This window comes from Aphelocoma coerulescens, chromosome 2 (assembly GCF_041296385.1).
Source record: "Aphelocoma coerulescens isolate FSJ_1873_10779 chromosome 2, UR_Acoe_1.0, whole genome shotgun sequence".
Lineage (NCBI taxonomy): Eukaryota > Metazoa > Chordata > Aves > Passeriformes > Corvidae > Aphelocoma > Aphelocoma coerulescens.
The window spans coordinates 114,147,053-114,163,444 of NC_091015.1; the positions used below are offsets into that span (position 1 = coordinate 114,147,053).

At 37.3% G+C, this 16,392-nt stretch overlaps 1 protein-coding gene across 2 annotated transcripts in view; it reads left to right on the top strand.

Moving 5' to 3' along the window:
- Positions 1 to 16,392, top strand: part of PIEZO2 (piezo type mechanosensitive ion channel component 2) — a 292,042-nt gene that overhangs the window by 47,856 nt on the left and 227,794 nt on the right. For both annotated transcript variants that reach the window (XM_069004418.1, XM_069004417.1), the window contains exon 2: positions 2,954 to 3,049. In XM_069004418.1, coding sequence (XP_068860519.1) covers positions 2,954 to 3,049 — 96 coding nt within the window. The remainder of the gene's footprint in view (positions 1 to 2,953; positions 3,050 to 16,392) is intronic.

Consider the following 16,392-nt stretch of genomic DNA (forward strand, 5'->3'; position numbering starts at 1 on the left):
ATCACTTATGAATGGAGAATCAGTCTTACATGTCATGAAGTGCTCTTTTCTTGCTGTCTGAGGGAAGGTGCTTTAAAGTACTTCAAGTGATACAAAATAAAAGCTAATTTGCTTCTAATGCTGTGTATTAATAGCTCTGCTTTCTATGTCTTTTCCCAATTGTGTATTATTGCTATCATTGGACTGTGAACAACAGCAGAACTTCAGAGGTAAAAATCACATTTCTGGAGTTTTCTTAATAGAGACTGTTAGAAAACATGGTGAGACATGAGGTTTAAAAAGAAGCCTGAAGAGCAGAAAATGTGTATAGACTTTGCATGTATGGTGTATTTTCCAGTTGAAGCCCTTTTGTTCAGTGTTTGCTTTAGACAAGGCCATCCTTTTGAAACTGAGAAACTAAAGGGTATTCTGTATGCTTTATATGAATAAATACATAAGGGAAGGTTTGAATGGAGATGTAATTTCTGTTAATAGTTCAGTTTATGTAGCAGTAGAGAAAAAAAAAAAGCTTTTGAGTACACAGCTCTAGGAATAGAAACCAGTAAATTTTGAGGTAAATATAGTTCCAGAATAATTCCTCTGAAATTAATTTTGCTAATCGATTAGAAAATTTTGAGAAGAGGTAACAAGCCTAAAATGCTAAAATTAAATGAATTTTGATACTGCAAACTGACTAATGTATCCAAAATACCCAGAAATTTCTATACCACATGGTTTGCCAAGAAACTCATCTTTATAGGTGCTTTTTCTGTTGATGGAATTCCATTGATCTTAAATGGGACTTTCCATTGTTATGGACATTTGTGTACAGCTTCTTTTGCAGAAAGAGACCTTTATGAATACCAGAGGGAGTGCAGATGATGGGTTCATTTGCTTTTTTGGATCATCTTTTGTTGTTGCATCAGTAACAAACAAGCTGATTTTATGCTGTGCAACTTGTTCTAGATAGTTTTGAGTGTCAGAACTGAGGAATATGTATGTTTGACAAATAATGATGTAGAGTAGTGCATATATGTGAAATCAGTGCAGCTGCTGTTTCCTAAACTTTTATCTTGCTGAAATTATATTCAGTCATTTACTTTTGCATGTTAGCTTCATAAGGCACTCATCTCTCCAGAAACATATACTAGGTGAGTGGAGATAAACACAAAATAAAAATACTGTAGTAGTTGCAGTAGGGAATAATAAAATGTTGCAGCTAGGTTTTGGACGGTTTAATTCATAATTCTGAGAAACCTATTTCTAGTGCTCTTGCAACTGCTTAAATAAATAGAGGTTTTCCAGGCAATGTCTAGTCAAGTTTGCTGGAGGAGGCTTTGATATAAATAGAGGTTCTAAATATTTGACATAGACTTGTTAGCAAGATATTCAGTGACTTCCAGCTAATGAAGGAGGCCATCTAAAGCACACAGTTGCTGTTTTCTGTCTTCATACTGGGAAGCTGAGTGCTGGGTGCTCTACAGGAAGTGCAGCAAGCTCAGTCCTCAAGAAAGAAGAAAATGAGCATAATACTGCACTGTAAGTAAGCTGTTTAACACGATTAAAATCTAGTTGACACAATCCCCAAAATAACTGAATAATAGTATTATCTGCTAATGCTATTATTCTGCTACCAGAATGACTGAGCACATTGGTCCTTCCCATTGAAATGGAAAAGCCTTCAGGCTGTAGAACAGCCTTAAACCACTATCGTACCTCTTCATATGAATGCCAAAGAACTTGTTCCCACCCCAAATTAAACTTGAAAAAAACCCCATAACCCCAAAAAGTTGATTTATGGATTTGTCCTGATATTAGGAGTGTCCTCTTTGCCATTCTTTCCAAGAAGGCCACTAATGGCCGTTGTACATCCTGTGCTCCTCTGTAGAGCACCCTGAGAGTAGGTGCATAATAGCAGGGCTGACTCCTCAAGTACACTGACTTTAGAGCTCTGATAATTGCTTGCAGAATTCCCCATGGGATAGGTCCTATTTACTCTGTCTTGCAGGTTTTTTATAGTTACAAGTGTAGGTGTAAGTCTTCAGTTGGCCTTTAAAGGCTGTGGCTATAAGAAAAGTTTAGTAAATGACAAGAACAATTCTTACAGGAGAATGACAAGCTGCTCTTAAGGATTCTGGATTTCGCTCAGGAAAACCCTCTATCAAGCTTTGGTGGTTTTTGTAGTCTTTGACAGATTTTTGGAAGGCTGATGGAGGAATCATATCAATTCAGAAACAGAGCATAGATGCTTCTTATCCTTCCTTCTTGCTGGGCACCCATAAATTTCACCCTCTTCTTGGCCAAGCTGCAGATACAGAGTGTATATCCAGAGTTTTCTATCAAGGCTATTAAGGAAATCAAATCAGTTTTTCAAAACATTAGCTAATTTGGGAAGCAGAAGTCGTAGCTATTGTATGGATTTGCTAATAGAGAGACCTTGTAGTTTTGTATTTATAGTTAAAGTGGACAAATGTGGTGAGGATGAGGATGGATTACTGCATAACTTATTAGCTCATTCCCACTATTGTCTCCATGAACTTTCAGAAAGTGGTGTCTGGAGAAACTTCTTTTCTTTTGGAATACATGTTTCTGGCAGGACTAAATATGTATCTGTCTTCCAAAACCAAGTTGTTTTGGATTTATCTGAGAAGACTTCATTGGTACAAGTCTCCCTCACTGGGGATATTTAAGAACCATCTTGATGCAATCCTGTGCAATGTGCTGTGGGATGATCCTGCTTGAGCAGGGAGATTGAGCCAGATGACTCAGTGTGGTCCTTCCCAACTTGACCCAGTCTGTGAGTCTAAGATTTACTTTAAGCATAAAGTTGAATATTTGTGTAAAAGTGGTTTAAATAAGTGGTCAAAAGTTGACAAGGTAAATCATAAACTCAAGTGGAAATGCTTTGTACCATTGAATTTGATTTTGTCAGGCTGATTAAGTAATGTGTTGTTTTTCTTTTCTCTCGTTGCAGCCTGTGCTTTCCGTTACAATGGGCTCTCCTTTGTCTACCTCATCTACCTCCTGCTCATTCCTCTGTTTTCAGAACCCACAAAAGCAACGATGCAAGGTGAGAAGTTCATTGCTTCATTCTTCAGAGTCTGTGATGGACAGAGTACTTGCAAAAGCTTTGGTGTAGTAGAAGGTGAAGTCCTGAGCACTTCCCCCTCATTAAGTGATCTAACTTGTAGTACATACTGTACATTCCCTCATGCTGTAGTTTCACAATATGCTGGCTTCAGTGCTGAAGGACTTCCAACCATGCTTGCCCCAAATTGCATCAGGGCTGTCTGATAGCACTACTGGGCATTCGTTTTTATGGCAGCATTTCCTCTGGAATACTGACATGGTCTGGATGAAAAATGAGCTTTCAAAACCCTCCCAAAACTGTTCTATCATAGATTGTTCCCCAGGTCTGGATTTGTCTTTAATTATGAGAATCAAATTTGATGTCAAATTTTTCATTCAATTGTATTTTAGGTACTTATTTAAACAACTGTCATCCTGGCATTGTACCACTGCCTTAGTAAAAAGAACTTGAAGGGCTTGCTGTTAGAGATGGCAAATAACTACATCAGGCATTCAAGCATTTATGTATCACAGACAGAGGTGTGACATTCTGCCTTGTCTACAGCAAGAATGTAATGCTTCTGAAAGGGGTTCTGTACAGGCTTGCACAGTTGTTTACATATTTTAAGTTATAACTCTTTGATTGGTATAGAATCATAGAATGCTTAGGGTTGGAAGGCACCTTAAAGATCATCTGGTTCCATGGGCAGGAATGCCACTCCCTAGATCAGGTTGCTCAGGGCCCTATCTAAGCTGGCCTTGAACATTTCCAGGGATGGGGCATCCACAACTTCTCTGGACACCTTGTTCCAGTGTTCTTCTGAGTAAAGAATTTCCTAACATCTAATCCAAACCTGCCCTCTTTCAGTTTAAAACCATTGCCTGTTGTCCCATTACTATCTGTCTGCATAAAAAGTCCCTGTTCCTCCTTTTTATAATCCCTCCTTTTTATAAGCCCCCTTAAAGTACTGGGAGGCTGCAGTGAGGTCTCCCTGGAGCCCTCTCTTCTCCAGGCTGAGCAATTCCAGCTCTTCCAGCGTGTCTTTGTAGGACAGGTGTTCCTGTCATTTGGTGGAGATCCATACCAGTAGGGTGGGCTTAGTTTATGTTGGCTGTGTAAGTATCCAGGAACGAGGAAAAACAGACCTGAAAAATAAATTAAGCAAGCATAAAAAGTGGGAAATCCCATGCTTGGTGAGGCTGTCAGTCATTTTTACAGGGGAATATTACAAGGACAGTGTAAGCATGGGGCATCAGTAAATGTCCAGCTGTGAGTTAGAGTTTCCCTTAAAAGTGCTGAAGGTGGTAGCTGACAGGGAAGCACTCACTGGGAATTTGGTTGCAGCTTCTCAGATAATACAAAATCACCCAATTGGTTTTGTGTTTTACTTTTGCTGCCCCTTCTGTGTGTGCCAGGAGAAGTGATTGATAGGATAAACAGAGTAATTTTCTAGACACCAGGAGTGACAGTAAAGAGACATACAAATTCTCTTCTTTTAGAGCCAAAGAAAGTCTATTGGATTAGGACTAATTCCTGGTGACTTGATAGAGTCATCTAGTTTGCATCACTGATGGTAGCAATCTCTCCTTGTAGGAAAATGCTTTCTCAGGGCTTTGGATAGTTTCCCCATATTGTGTATCATATTGCATTGCACTTCTCCTGAATGTCATGCTACATGATGTGTTTGTCTGAATTAAATTCTTATATAAATTTAGTATTTCTGAGTGTACCCATTTTGCCCTCTGTCCCTGTGACCTTTCTAAATTGTGTATGTGTATCTTTCTAAAAAGTATTGAGGGTTTTTTTTTTAATGTCCAGAAGATAGAAAAGAAAGGGGAAATCTTTAAATACTTTTGCTAAAACCAGCCAAACCGCCTGTAAATCAGAGTCAAAAAATAAATACATTAAACTTAACAAGTAAAACCCCAAAAACCAAACCCAGTATGTTTTTACGTACTTTACTTGTACTTTTTCCCCTAATACTTCTATCACTCAAATAATATTTTTTCCTGAAATTCTACTTCTTTTGATTAAGTTTTTTTATTCTTTTGAACTTTCGAGTTTTCCACTAATCTGACCAACATTCCTATCTCTTGCTCCTATCTGTTTTCCCAGTTTGTCACATTGCACTTTACAGTTACTGAACTTAGGAAACTTCTCTCCACCAAGCTTAAGGGTTTTACAGGATATAGAATTAGAAATTAATCTGAAATGGATGATGTCAGTCTAGATTAATTTAAATTTTGACAGAAACTTAAAAGGTTAGAAACACTGGAGAAAACCTATTATAATCACTCAAATAGTTCAGATGGTGTTTAAAGATTAATGAGTAATTTTTTTTCCCTTCTTTCCCCTTAAAAATTTAATCTTCTTAAAAAGGTTAATTACTAAGATAAAGTAATATTAATTCTTAAACATGAAGATGTAAGGCACTGTCTGTGTCTCTGCTTTAGTTTCAAATCTAACTGTATTAGTTTCAATTCTAACTGAAGGATTTGTCTCCTGTACTTGAAAAGAGGTTGGTATTTTACCTGTCAGCATCTTAAAACTAATACCTGAAAGTGAGGCAGAGACAACTGTGTAAAAAACATTAATTGCAAACAACATCTCTTGTCTTGAGGAGTAACTTAAAACTTGACCAATTTTTTAAGGGTTGCTAATGGAACAGTTTCTGAGGCATTTACCTCTTTGCCTGTGTAGTGAAGCCCTGTGATTTCAGCAGTAATTTTTCTATATGAATTATCTCTAAAATCAGGAACTGATTTGTTACCTATTTCTCTGGAGATGACAAATACACAGTAAATTGTGCAACAGCCTAGTTTCTAATTTCTTTGATTGTGAGATTGTTTGTATTAATGATATTTTTTCCTTTGTCTGTAATATCTACTGCAGTTGTCTTCATCCTTAATAAAGGCTTGTATATGAGGTTTTTATAGAAATGATAAAACATGACTACACATGTCGGTCCTGTCTTGAGCCAATGGCTCATTTAACAGTACTAAATAACTTTTTTACGTGGCTTTTTTTTCCCTGTAAGAGATGTGAGTTTACATTTAGATAGGTTTGATTTTCCTTTATTTAATTTCATATTTTCTGATTAATAAGACTCTGTAGCCAGTCATGATGTAAATGAAAAAAAAAATGAGGGAGAGAATCAGTTAATTTCACATATGGACTAGGTTTTGCTCAGTCTGCTTATGTTAATGGCAAAAAGAGTGGGTTTGCTTCTGAATTAAGATACTGCTCAGGATGACAAAATTTGTATCTCTGTTGGAAAAATGAACTTGGCACAGCACTCAGATCAGTAAAATATGTTTTAAAAATGTGTAGATTGATAAAATGATGAACTATATTCCAAAAAATTGTTAGTTGAGTATTATTCTGAGTGTGGGTGAAACCATGGTAAAGAAATGGAACCGTGGAATTTGTTTTTCGGATATTAAAGTGTTTGCAATAATCTGCACAGAATTGTAAGATGCAGAAGAGTTGCAGTTACAAATTTGGATCACCAAATATAGCTGAAGTTTTTTCAGGAGAGAATTGATCCGAGTGAATATGGGAAAAAATTTGTTGTACACAACCATTATATTGAATTTGATATGTGATCTATGTGCACTCATCAATTCTCCAATCCATCTGTTTTTTTCCAGCAACCTTTTTACACTCATCTGCACTCATTTTCTTGAGTTTCACACTAACTTTAAGCATCTGACTTGAGACATCTGATTTAGATGTTCAACTTAGGAATTGGGTAAACCTATATATTTACTTAATAGAAGATGAGTCCTAGTGATAGAGCTAGAATTGACCATTTAAGCCTTCAATGAGTCCAAATATCTTAAATTAGAAGCATAATTTTAGACCTCATCTGCACTACAAGGTATTCACACTTCTGAACAAAATAAGGAGCTGAAGCAAATACTGTTATGTGATACTTACAAAAGAGAAAAAAGATGGTTAACCCCTTAATTGTAAACTCTTGCACTGAAAAAATCACAGTTGAATGGGTTTTTAGTAAGAGAAAATAGTACTTTCTATATTACTAAATAACCTGCTCTGACAAAGCTTCAGCTTTAGCTTTTCAAACTTTCCTGAATGTTGCTACAGAATGAACTGCTGCCCAAGATGTGTATGCAGAAAGCACCTGAAAATAACTTGAAAACCCAAACCAAAGAAACCAAATCACCAATTTTGAGAGTTTAACAGAATTTCTCTCTAATCAGACCTGTTAAAACCATGTCCTATTGGTAGCAAATGTTATAATTAAAGCTCTATCAACAAGGAATGAAGCATGTGAAAAATACGACATCCTAATCTGTACACTAACACATGCATTGGAGTAGTCTGTCATGTCTGATACTGTGGAATGTTGATGTTTGCAATCTTATGTGTCCTTCTCTGTTTCAAAGCTGTGGAAAAGATTCGTAAACTTTTTAATCTTTTCTATTTAAGCCAGCTCTAATAATTTTCATAACACAACAATATTATTAATAGGATTTGATGGAAAACACAAATAATGGAGCTAATTTAGGGCTTTAAAACCAAAATTAAACCCAAAAATTAAAACCAAAATCTGTTTTCCCTTATTATCTGCATACAGAATGAGTTGATAGGTTGGAAATACAAATTTTTATTTTGGATAAACTTGTTTGCATGGTTTTTGTTGCCTGCTTTGAATAGAAATTCAGTCGAATGTGCATCTTAACTTACAAGTCTTTACTGCATCTGTCTAAGGAAATGCTTTTAGTTCAAGCAGTTGGAGTTCATGACTCATTTGCTCATAATGCTTATGTCACCTACTATTAGTATATTATATTTGAGGCATCATAGTTAGACTACTTCAAATAGAGGATAACTGCCCACCCAGCTGCACCATCTGAAAGTGCAGCAAAAAAACAGATGCACTGTGTGTGTCTGAGGTGTATGATTGAAACCCTGTTCACCCCTGTGAGGGGCAGAACCTGTACCTGTTCACTTATTTCTAATGGTGTTGATGAGCTGTACAATGCATTTTTGTTCTTCAAAACAGTTTTCTGTCATGTCTGCCAGACATTGGACATTGACAGACCATAGACCCTGTCACATTCTGATCTCATTATAAATTAAAATGATGAATTGGTTGCACTGAGAAGGGATGTGTTTTAAACCATGTTTAAAACATTTCAATGAAAAATCTTCATAAGTTTGAGGGGTACAACTTGAGTTTTGACCTGTTCTTTGGTAGATTTACAATACTCTTTGGCTGATTTATATTTAGGTTTATGTGATTTTGAGAAGGGTTTCACCCATATTTTACCTGTGTAACCACAAAGATGATTTGTTCCTTTCTTGGAAATGATTTATTACCTGTTATCCTTAAGTAATCAATAGAAAGTACTTTGGGCAATAATAGAAATGCTGATTAAAGGGGTGGGAGAACTCTTTGGGATGTCTTTGAAACCACTGAGTTTCTCTGTACTAGCCCAAAGCATCAGTATGAAGATATTTTTATAAGTTAGAAAATGCTTTTCAGCAATAACACATGGGATTTCTATTGGATTGGGCACATGTTTTCTTCTGGAGACATGCCAGGCTGTTACGTAAACATTCTTTGTCTCAAAACACTGCATCTCAACTAGGTTTCTCTACTCCCAACATTATAAGGTATTCTCTTGGGAGTGAACAGTGGAGTCTGCTATTTATAATCGGTGGGCCAAATCCAATAAGAAGTACTTGTTCATGGAAGTTTTAGCAATGTAAGAGTTAAAACGAAGCAATACCTTTACATTAACCACCTTCAGAAGTGCTCTTGCCTCTTAAGAGCCAGTGAACCTTTTTGTTCCTGATACTGTGTGCTTTCTCACTATTTAGGACCAAAACATTTTCTTAGGAAATGAATTAGAACCCCCGTCAACTAAGTGAAAGTGAACTTGCAAGAAGCATTGGACTGACAGTGTTGGGTACAAGAATCTTGGATCAGTCTTAAGTTTCTGTGTGTGATAATAAATACTTGTGCCTTTCTTGCTGCCTTGTAATGCTGTTCCCAAATGGGATATTCCGCTCTGAGAATGGAGACTCCAGTGCCTGAGCTGTTTCACGTTTTGGCTTTCACAGAATAGACTGTAAGCAGGGATTCACAGTAAGTGGTTGATCAGACGATGGGTCACCCATTTTCAGTATCATGTTTTATATGAATGCTGGCAGTGTTTTTGGATCCAGGTATGGCAGAAACTCAGCAGTGTGTTGATTGAAGACTTGCAAGCAAAGCCAAGCCATCAGAGCTGGGACAAGAATGCAGAAGTCAGGAGGAGAAAAATAACTAGAAATTTTTTTAACTTGCAATTAAGTAATTGGTATGGACTTTTTTTTGGTGTGGTTATCAATGACACGAGTCTTCGGAAAGATTCAAATGTAGAGGAAAAGAAGTGGGTCTTCAGAGGGCAAAAATTCTTCAGAAGCTTTTGAAATAAGGTGTTTGGAATGAGACTGGTGTGGGGTTTTTTTGGATAGTGGTGGAGATTGTAAATGATACGAGAAGAAGCCATTTTAAGGAAGACTGACACTATCACAAAGTGTTTTCATTGCAGAAATGAGCACTTTTATAGTTGCATTAGATTTTGTATTATTTAATTTATTTTAAAGCAATATTTCTCCTTATTTGTTGAATGCCAGTTGGTTTAGGGGCAAAAAAAGGAAATTTTCATTGATCTGGAAGTGATTTCTTCAGTTATTTTAATGTTTTAAGTCAATCCCAAGCCTATCCCCTGCCCTGGTGATAGTCAGCTTCAGACTGAACACGCCATAGTTTAATTAGCATTGTTCAATTTAACTCCAGCAGTGACTAAAGACCAAGCTTCCTTTTTACCCCTAAATATAGGTAAATTCAAATGTATTACATAGAGGAGTCATTTAGAAGTGCAGATAAGGAATTTTTGTTCTTGGCAGTAAGTTTGAAAACATTCCTGTGTTTTTTCCTCCCCTATTCATTAAGCTACATGCAACACCTAAATAATATCAATTTTAATTTATACAGCTTCTGAAGGTTACTTTTCCAGCTGTCCTTTCTGTTGTTCTTTTTAAAAATAATTGAAAATTAGTCAATTTTCTTTCTTTCCAGGAAGGATGTGCAAAATAAAAGTGTTATTATTGTTGTATTTGGAAGGTGAAAGAGTGCAGAAATGGGAATGTAATCTAGAAACAGCATAGTAGACTGGGGTAGATTAGTTTGCTGTGAGATAGCAGTACTCCTATCTAGTACCACTGAAGTGTAAGTAGAAATTTCTGCTGTGAGTTTGAGTGAGACATTTCTGCCATGAGTTTGAGGGAGACAAGTGCAGAAGATGTGGTTTAGAACCCAGCTGTGAAGTTGAGCACTGACAAAAGCACTTTCCTGAATGTGCTCACGTTCTCAAATTTGGGATCTAATGTATGCTTACTGTGGTTGTGAAAGGATTTTAAACTCATTTTAAACCTTGTGTCATGTTTTTAAATTGAGTTAAATAATGAAATTATGAAAATGTGTTTTACAAAATCATATAAAAATAGCAGCATCTTAGACTGTAGAATATGTTTGAATGTGCGTCATGTAGTCCTGCAATCCTAATTCTGATTAGTCAGGCCACAGATTGTGATGGAAAGAGGGTGGTGCTGAGTGTGCGGGGACAGCCAGACTTCAGGAATTTGTTTTCTCCTCTTTGTCCTGAAGCATGAATTTCTCTGACTTAAATTGCCTTTTTTCTTTTTAGTGTGTTTTGTATGTAAATGATTAGATAAGTATTAGCTTCTTTTTGTTTGTTTTAATGAGAGCTGCTTTTTATTTTTGGTTCATTGGGATAATTTGGTAATTTTATGTGCATTACACACAGCAAGGAAGCATGACCTTCTATCCAAGCCAGGACCCTTCTCCTGCCCTGTTTTCCCTGCAGTAGGAATGGACCAGCCCTTGGGACAGCAAAGCTTCATTGTGACAATTCTGAGACATCTTGATCGATCTCTGTCAAAAGTTGTGTGATACAGAGATAAAAGGGAATTGAAAATGTTTACAGTGATGTAGCTTTTTAAATTCCTACTTCATCCCTATCCCTACCTCATCAGAGCTTTTTATCTCTGTTAATCAGTGAGCAGATTGGAGAGAAACTGGAGGGGTATTGTTGAATCTGCATCTATAGTAGAGTCATTTAGAAGTCAAAATTACATTTCAGGAAGAAGGTAGGAGGTTGATAAGATCTTGGCCGGATTCAGATAATACTAGACGAGAAAATCAACATGCAATTTTTATGGTCTACTATAAGTTAGAGGATGAATGATCCTAATAACCATACAGCCAAATATTTCCCTAGTGCAAACAACTTCTTAAACAATTACTGACTTGTGAAGAGTCAGTGTTATTTTAAAATTGGGTTTGGAGGGACTACGGACGTCAGAGAGAGTTAGTCATCACTATTCTCATGATCCAAAATTAACAGAAAATAATCTTTAAGGTTTTCTTAACCTGGAGTGCAACATAAGTTTAGGGAAACTGGATAGTGACTGAAGAGCTCAAGCATTTGGATGTGGTGACATTTTCTAGTAAAAAATGCAATAATCTTTCTAGAACTCCCATCTCAAGCATGGGTGGCTTTTAGAGGTGAACTCCAGACCTAACTTGCTGAATAACAACTCCCACAAACAACATTAGGAATAAACAGAGTTTGCAAGGAATGAGTAAAAGGGGAATAATCTTCGAGCTCAGAAGTGCTCAGATGAAATAGAATTTGCCAGAAGTCAAGCTGAGTTAAACTCTGCCAAGGAAATTGAAACAAGGAATAAAAATGTGTTTATCCATATGAATATAAAATAATAAAAAGCATGGCTCACAATAGGGATGAAGTAGGAATTAAATATCATCTGGATATGCCCCAAATTTTAGATAGGGCTGTGCATTTAAGTTTTGAATCAGGGCAATACTACTAAAAACAGAGACAAAGGCTAAAGCACTTCCTTGGAAAAGGGCTGGAAAAACTACTTTATGTGAGGAAGAAGTAAGACCCAAGGAGTTTAAATGTTTTAAAGATTGTATTATCTCCCTCCTAAACCTGAGCGTGATACCCTAAATTGAAGAATGAAAATATTAGCTCAAATACAGAAAAAAGGGGGAAAAGCTCCTGCATGTGAACTTCTGTGATATGAACTCCTGTGAACTTTTTTTTTTCAAATTTTGGTATATTTTTGTAAGAGAAGAATAAATAAATATCTTGAGGCTACTGGAAAAAAAAGAGATTAAATGAAAATGTCTGTTCTAAAATGGGGTTGTGCTAAACAACCTAGATAATACTTTGGTAAGGTCAATTCAGATTGAGTCCCGAGAAGGACTGTGTGGTGACTCAAAGAAAGATGCTAATGTACACAAGTGAGAAAGAACAACACATCTCATATCTTAAAAGAGATTCCTACTTTTTCAGTCTGCAAAGGGAAATCTTTGCTTTGGATTTGGATTTGAGGAGAAGAAGGACTTTTTGGGTTAAATGAGGATGCCCTCTAGAAACTGTGGGTGCATGGTGGACCATAGATAGTTTTCTAGGTTTCAGGCTTCTAATGAACAAAGTGAGCCTAAAGACCCATGTAATTTCAAAGTGGAATATGATCCTTTTGTGAACCAGAATATATCCTGTGATGACGGGAAGTCGAATAACCCAACTGATGCCTCTAAACCCACATTACTCAAATTGCTTGCTCAATGTCTCCAGAAAACCTGTATGTAAATGGTAAGAGTCAGATGGTTTGTAGAGGTTTTCTGTCCATGTGTTGAGTAGTTTGGGGAGGGTTATTGGGTTTATTTGCATTAGGCTGAATTAACAGTTGCTGGCTTGAAACTGTCTGGTGGTTTGGTTAAGGAGATTGACAATGTTAGAAGATTTTGGAGCATTACTATGGTCATCAAAACTGTTTTAAGAGTTCAACAATCAGAAAAACTGTGAGTTGTCTTAGAGGATTATGCTTGGGTTTGGAAAATAAAAGAGTAAGAAGAGTGTAAAACACATTTTGGGCCTCTCCGTTCTCATCTCTAATACTCCTGTATGTTAAACAACCAAATTTTATCATGCTTTTGTACAGGAAGGGTACCAAAAGCCAGTAAACTATTAGGTATGTGTTTTTATTATTATGGTTGACCTGTAGGTGAGAGGAATGCCAATAAAATCATGGCAGTTTTTTAAAAGCAGTGCAGCTGTTCCCATTCACTCCAAATCTCTTGCCTTGTTTGAAGGCAGTCACACTACAGTGAGTCATGTCCTGAATCTACCACACCAGATGATGTCTGAAGAAGCATTAAGAAGTGAGCCTTGGACTGTGTTAGACAGCAAGGCAGGTGATGGTATTAGCTTGACTTCTCATTGCAGTGTCTCAGCACCAACTTCTTGCTATGAATTACTCTCTGGTAGTACCAGAAATTTGTCCACTGAGGTAGACACTATTTGTTTAAAATTCCTATGTAATTTATTTTTCTTCTGTATTTTCCCTTCTCATTCTACCTTATTTTAAATAGGTTCTCATCAGCAAGAGATTTGCCCCTCAAGTTGAGTGCTGAGCATGGATTTTATTTTCTTTTACTCTGAATTTCATCCTCACACATGGAAAAGTATGTACTTTGACAGGAGCTTATTATGACAGAAAATAATACTGCCTTTAGAGCACAGTAATTGGTAGATATTAGGCCTCTTTTATCAGATTTCATAGCTAAGCCTGACTTCCTGTGGATGCTCCCATGTCTACAATGGATTTGAATCCAGCATCTGCATCCCCAGGAATTTGGGAAGCCTCAAGCAGAAAATCTAGATTGGTGTTAATTCTTTGCAGATCAGCACTGTACTTTCATGTCATAGTGAGCCTCAGAGACAATCTTCTTTGTAAGAATACTGCAGTTTTGTATTTTTTTTCCTTCTCTTGAAATCAACTACCTTCCTTTCCCCTTGTTAGTTGTATGATTTAACAGGTCTGTTTCTTGGTCACCTGGTGCAGTGATCTGTGCTCCAACTGCTTTGTTCCTTTCATGAGCACAGAACTACCCTTGCTAAGTGGCTGAACAAGAAACTAGGAGGGTGTGATGCATAAACACTGATTATGAACTGGTTTTATTGACGAAGGATTTAGGAGTTAAAGGAGAACTAGGTAGCAAAGTCTTGACTGTTCACCAGTTGTATTTCTGATTGTTCTGAGAAATCATTTGGTGCTGCAGTGATACAGGGCCTGGCATCTTCAAGCACATCTGGACAAATGTCTGTGTAGTTTGTATAGATGTAGTACTCCATGCAGCCTGAGGCCTTTATGGGCAAAGAGTGAATGCTGGATTTGGAACTCATTTCTGAAGACAGGAATATGGAGCTGCTGTTGTCATGGAATCATTGAGGTTTGAACAGACATTTAAGATCATCAAATCCAACTGTAGGGATAATCCTGGTTCTTAGCGCCTCTGGGGTGCCTTATCATCTATCCATCATCTGACTGGAAGGTGCTTCTCTTAATTTCCCTGGTTTTTGCAGCACCAGTCACCAACAGAGGCACAATTGGCAAGGAAAGTTTTCAAATCATTGGCAATAGGTAGGTGGAAGAAGAATATCCCCTCCTTCTGCTATCTCCATTCTCTGAAATGTATGCAAGCTGGAGTTGCAATCACAGGGACTGAAATTTCAGCAAGAAAACTGCTCATTTGCAAGCTCTCACAAAGCTTGGATTAAATTTTTCATGATAATGGCCTTTGTCACTACTGGTTATATTTGAGTGACAGTTAATGTGAGTTGGACTTATTTGTAAAATAAATAAACAGCATTCAGCAGGCTGCTCAGGGCTGGAAGGGGGGAGAGGATGTACGTGTGCAGCAGGAGGCAGGAACAAGATGCTGATTCATTTGTCTTTACATGCCAAGAGCAGCACCTAGCTGACAATGAGCAAGAGGTTGTCCATCTTATGATGGACATTTATGATGGGGACATTTCAAAGGGCTTTTAAATGCCCACACAAACATCACTGATCGGACAGAGGACAAAAGTTTTGGAGTGTTTTCTTTTTTTCTTTCTAATGATGTATGTGTGAGGGCTTATCCTGCTATTTCAGTTGTAGCTCACTGACATTACGATGAGAGTGAGATGCCACACATACTTTAAATTGAGTGGGCTTTTTTATCAACACAGAAGAATAAATTGTGCCCTCATAGACAGCACCCCTTTTTGAGTTCAAGGATATTTAGCTGGTCATATTTTGCTCACTGCTTTGATTTCTGCAACTTCCGTGGATCTGGTTTATTGCATCTGTCTTAACTAAAGAAATGTTTTCTGGGAAATAAATAGTTCCATTACAAAGATGTATTCTAGTGAGCAGCTGTTTCACTGTAATGGGAGCCTTAATTGAAAGGATTATTGCAGCAAAACGTTTCCTAGTTGTTTGTCTTGGATGATGATTCTTGGAGAAGGACACAATATGGTAGCAAATTCTAAAAAAGAATGATAGCTGGTTTGCTTTCTGCTAGATTTTCAGGGTAGCTAAGCCTGAAGATCAGTTCACTCCCCTGGGACCAAATCTGCTGACCTTACTTAGGGGAAAACTCCCACTAGCAGTGGGAAATTTGCTTCTGTAAGCAGTGCAGGAAGTGCCCTGTAATATATTAAGAAACCAAGTAAGCCCATAAGAAACCAAACAAAAGGCATTTAAAAGCATTCCCATTACTCTCGGAGAGAAGGAAGCAGAAAATTAATATGCACATGCTCCCTAATTAGCATTTAAACTCTGGTCTTAATGAGATTTAGAGGGAGCTGTGAACTCTTGAAAATGAAGCTGTTGGTGCAGATGCAGAGCTAGGTGTGCAGTTTCTCATTACCCAAATGTTTCTGTTCTGCCTCCGGATGAAGCGGGGAACTTTAAAACACATCCTCCTCCCCACCAGCAGATTTGTTAACATCCTGTTCTAATTCAGAGCAGAGACCTGAATCTGGTTCTCCTGTATCCCAAGTGCTCTTGGCTAACAGTGCCTGTTTGTTATCCCTACTCTTCTTCAAATCCCTCTCCCTAAATTTTTGATTATTCTTGCAAAATGGAGCTGCTGCAGTACTTGATGCTCTCTCAGCATCCCCACAGTCATTGCCCTCATCCAAGGGAGTTCGAGAATCTCAAGCTGCTCAAGGTTTTCTTGAGCTGTGTGACAGCTTCATGTACCGGGCTTGTGAATCTTGTGAAATAGTAGCAGAAACCTCATAGAAACATATCTCTTCCCAATCCACTCTCCAATGCTGTAGCTTTCCATCATTCCTCATGAAATGTTCATCATCACCATCATCACCATAGTCAGTACAAAGACAGTGTCTATTAAATAGATTAATTTTGCTTTGAAGAAATTA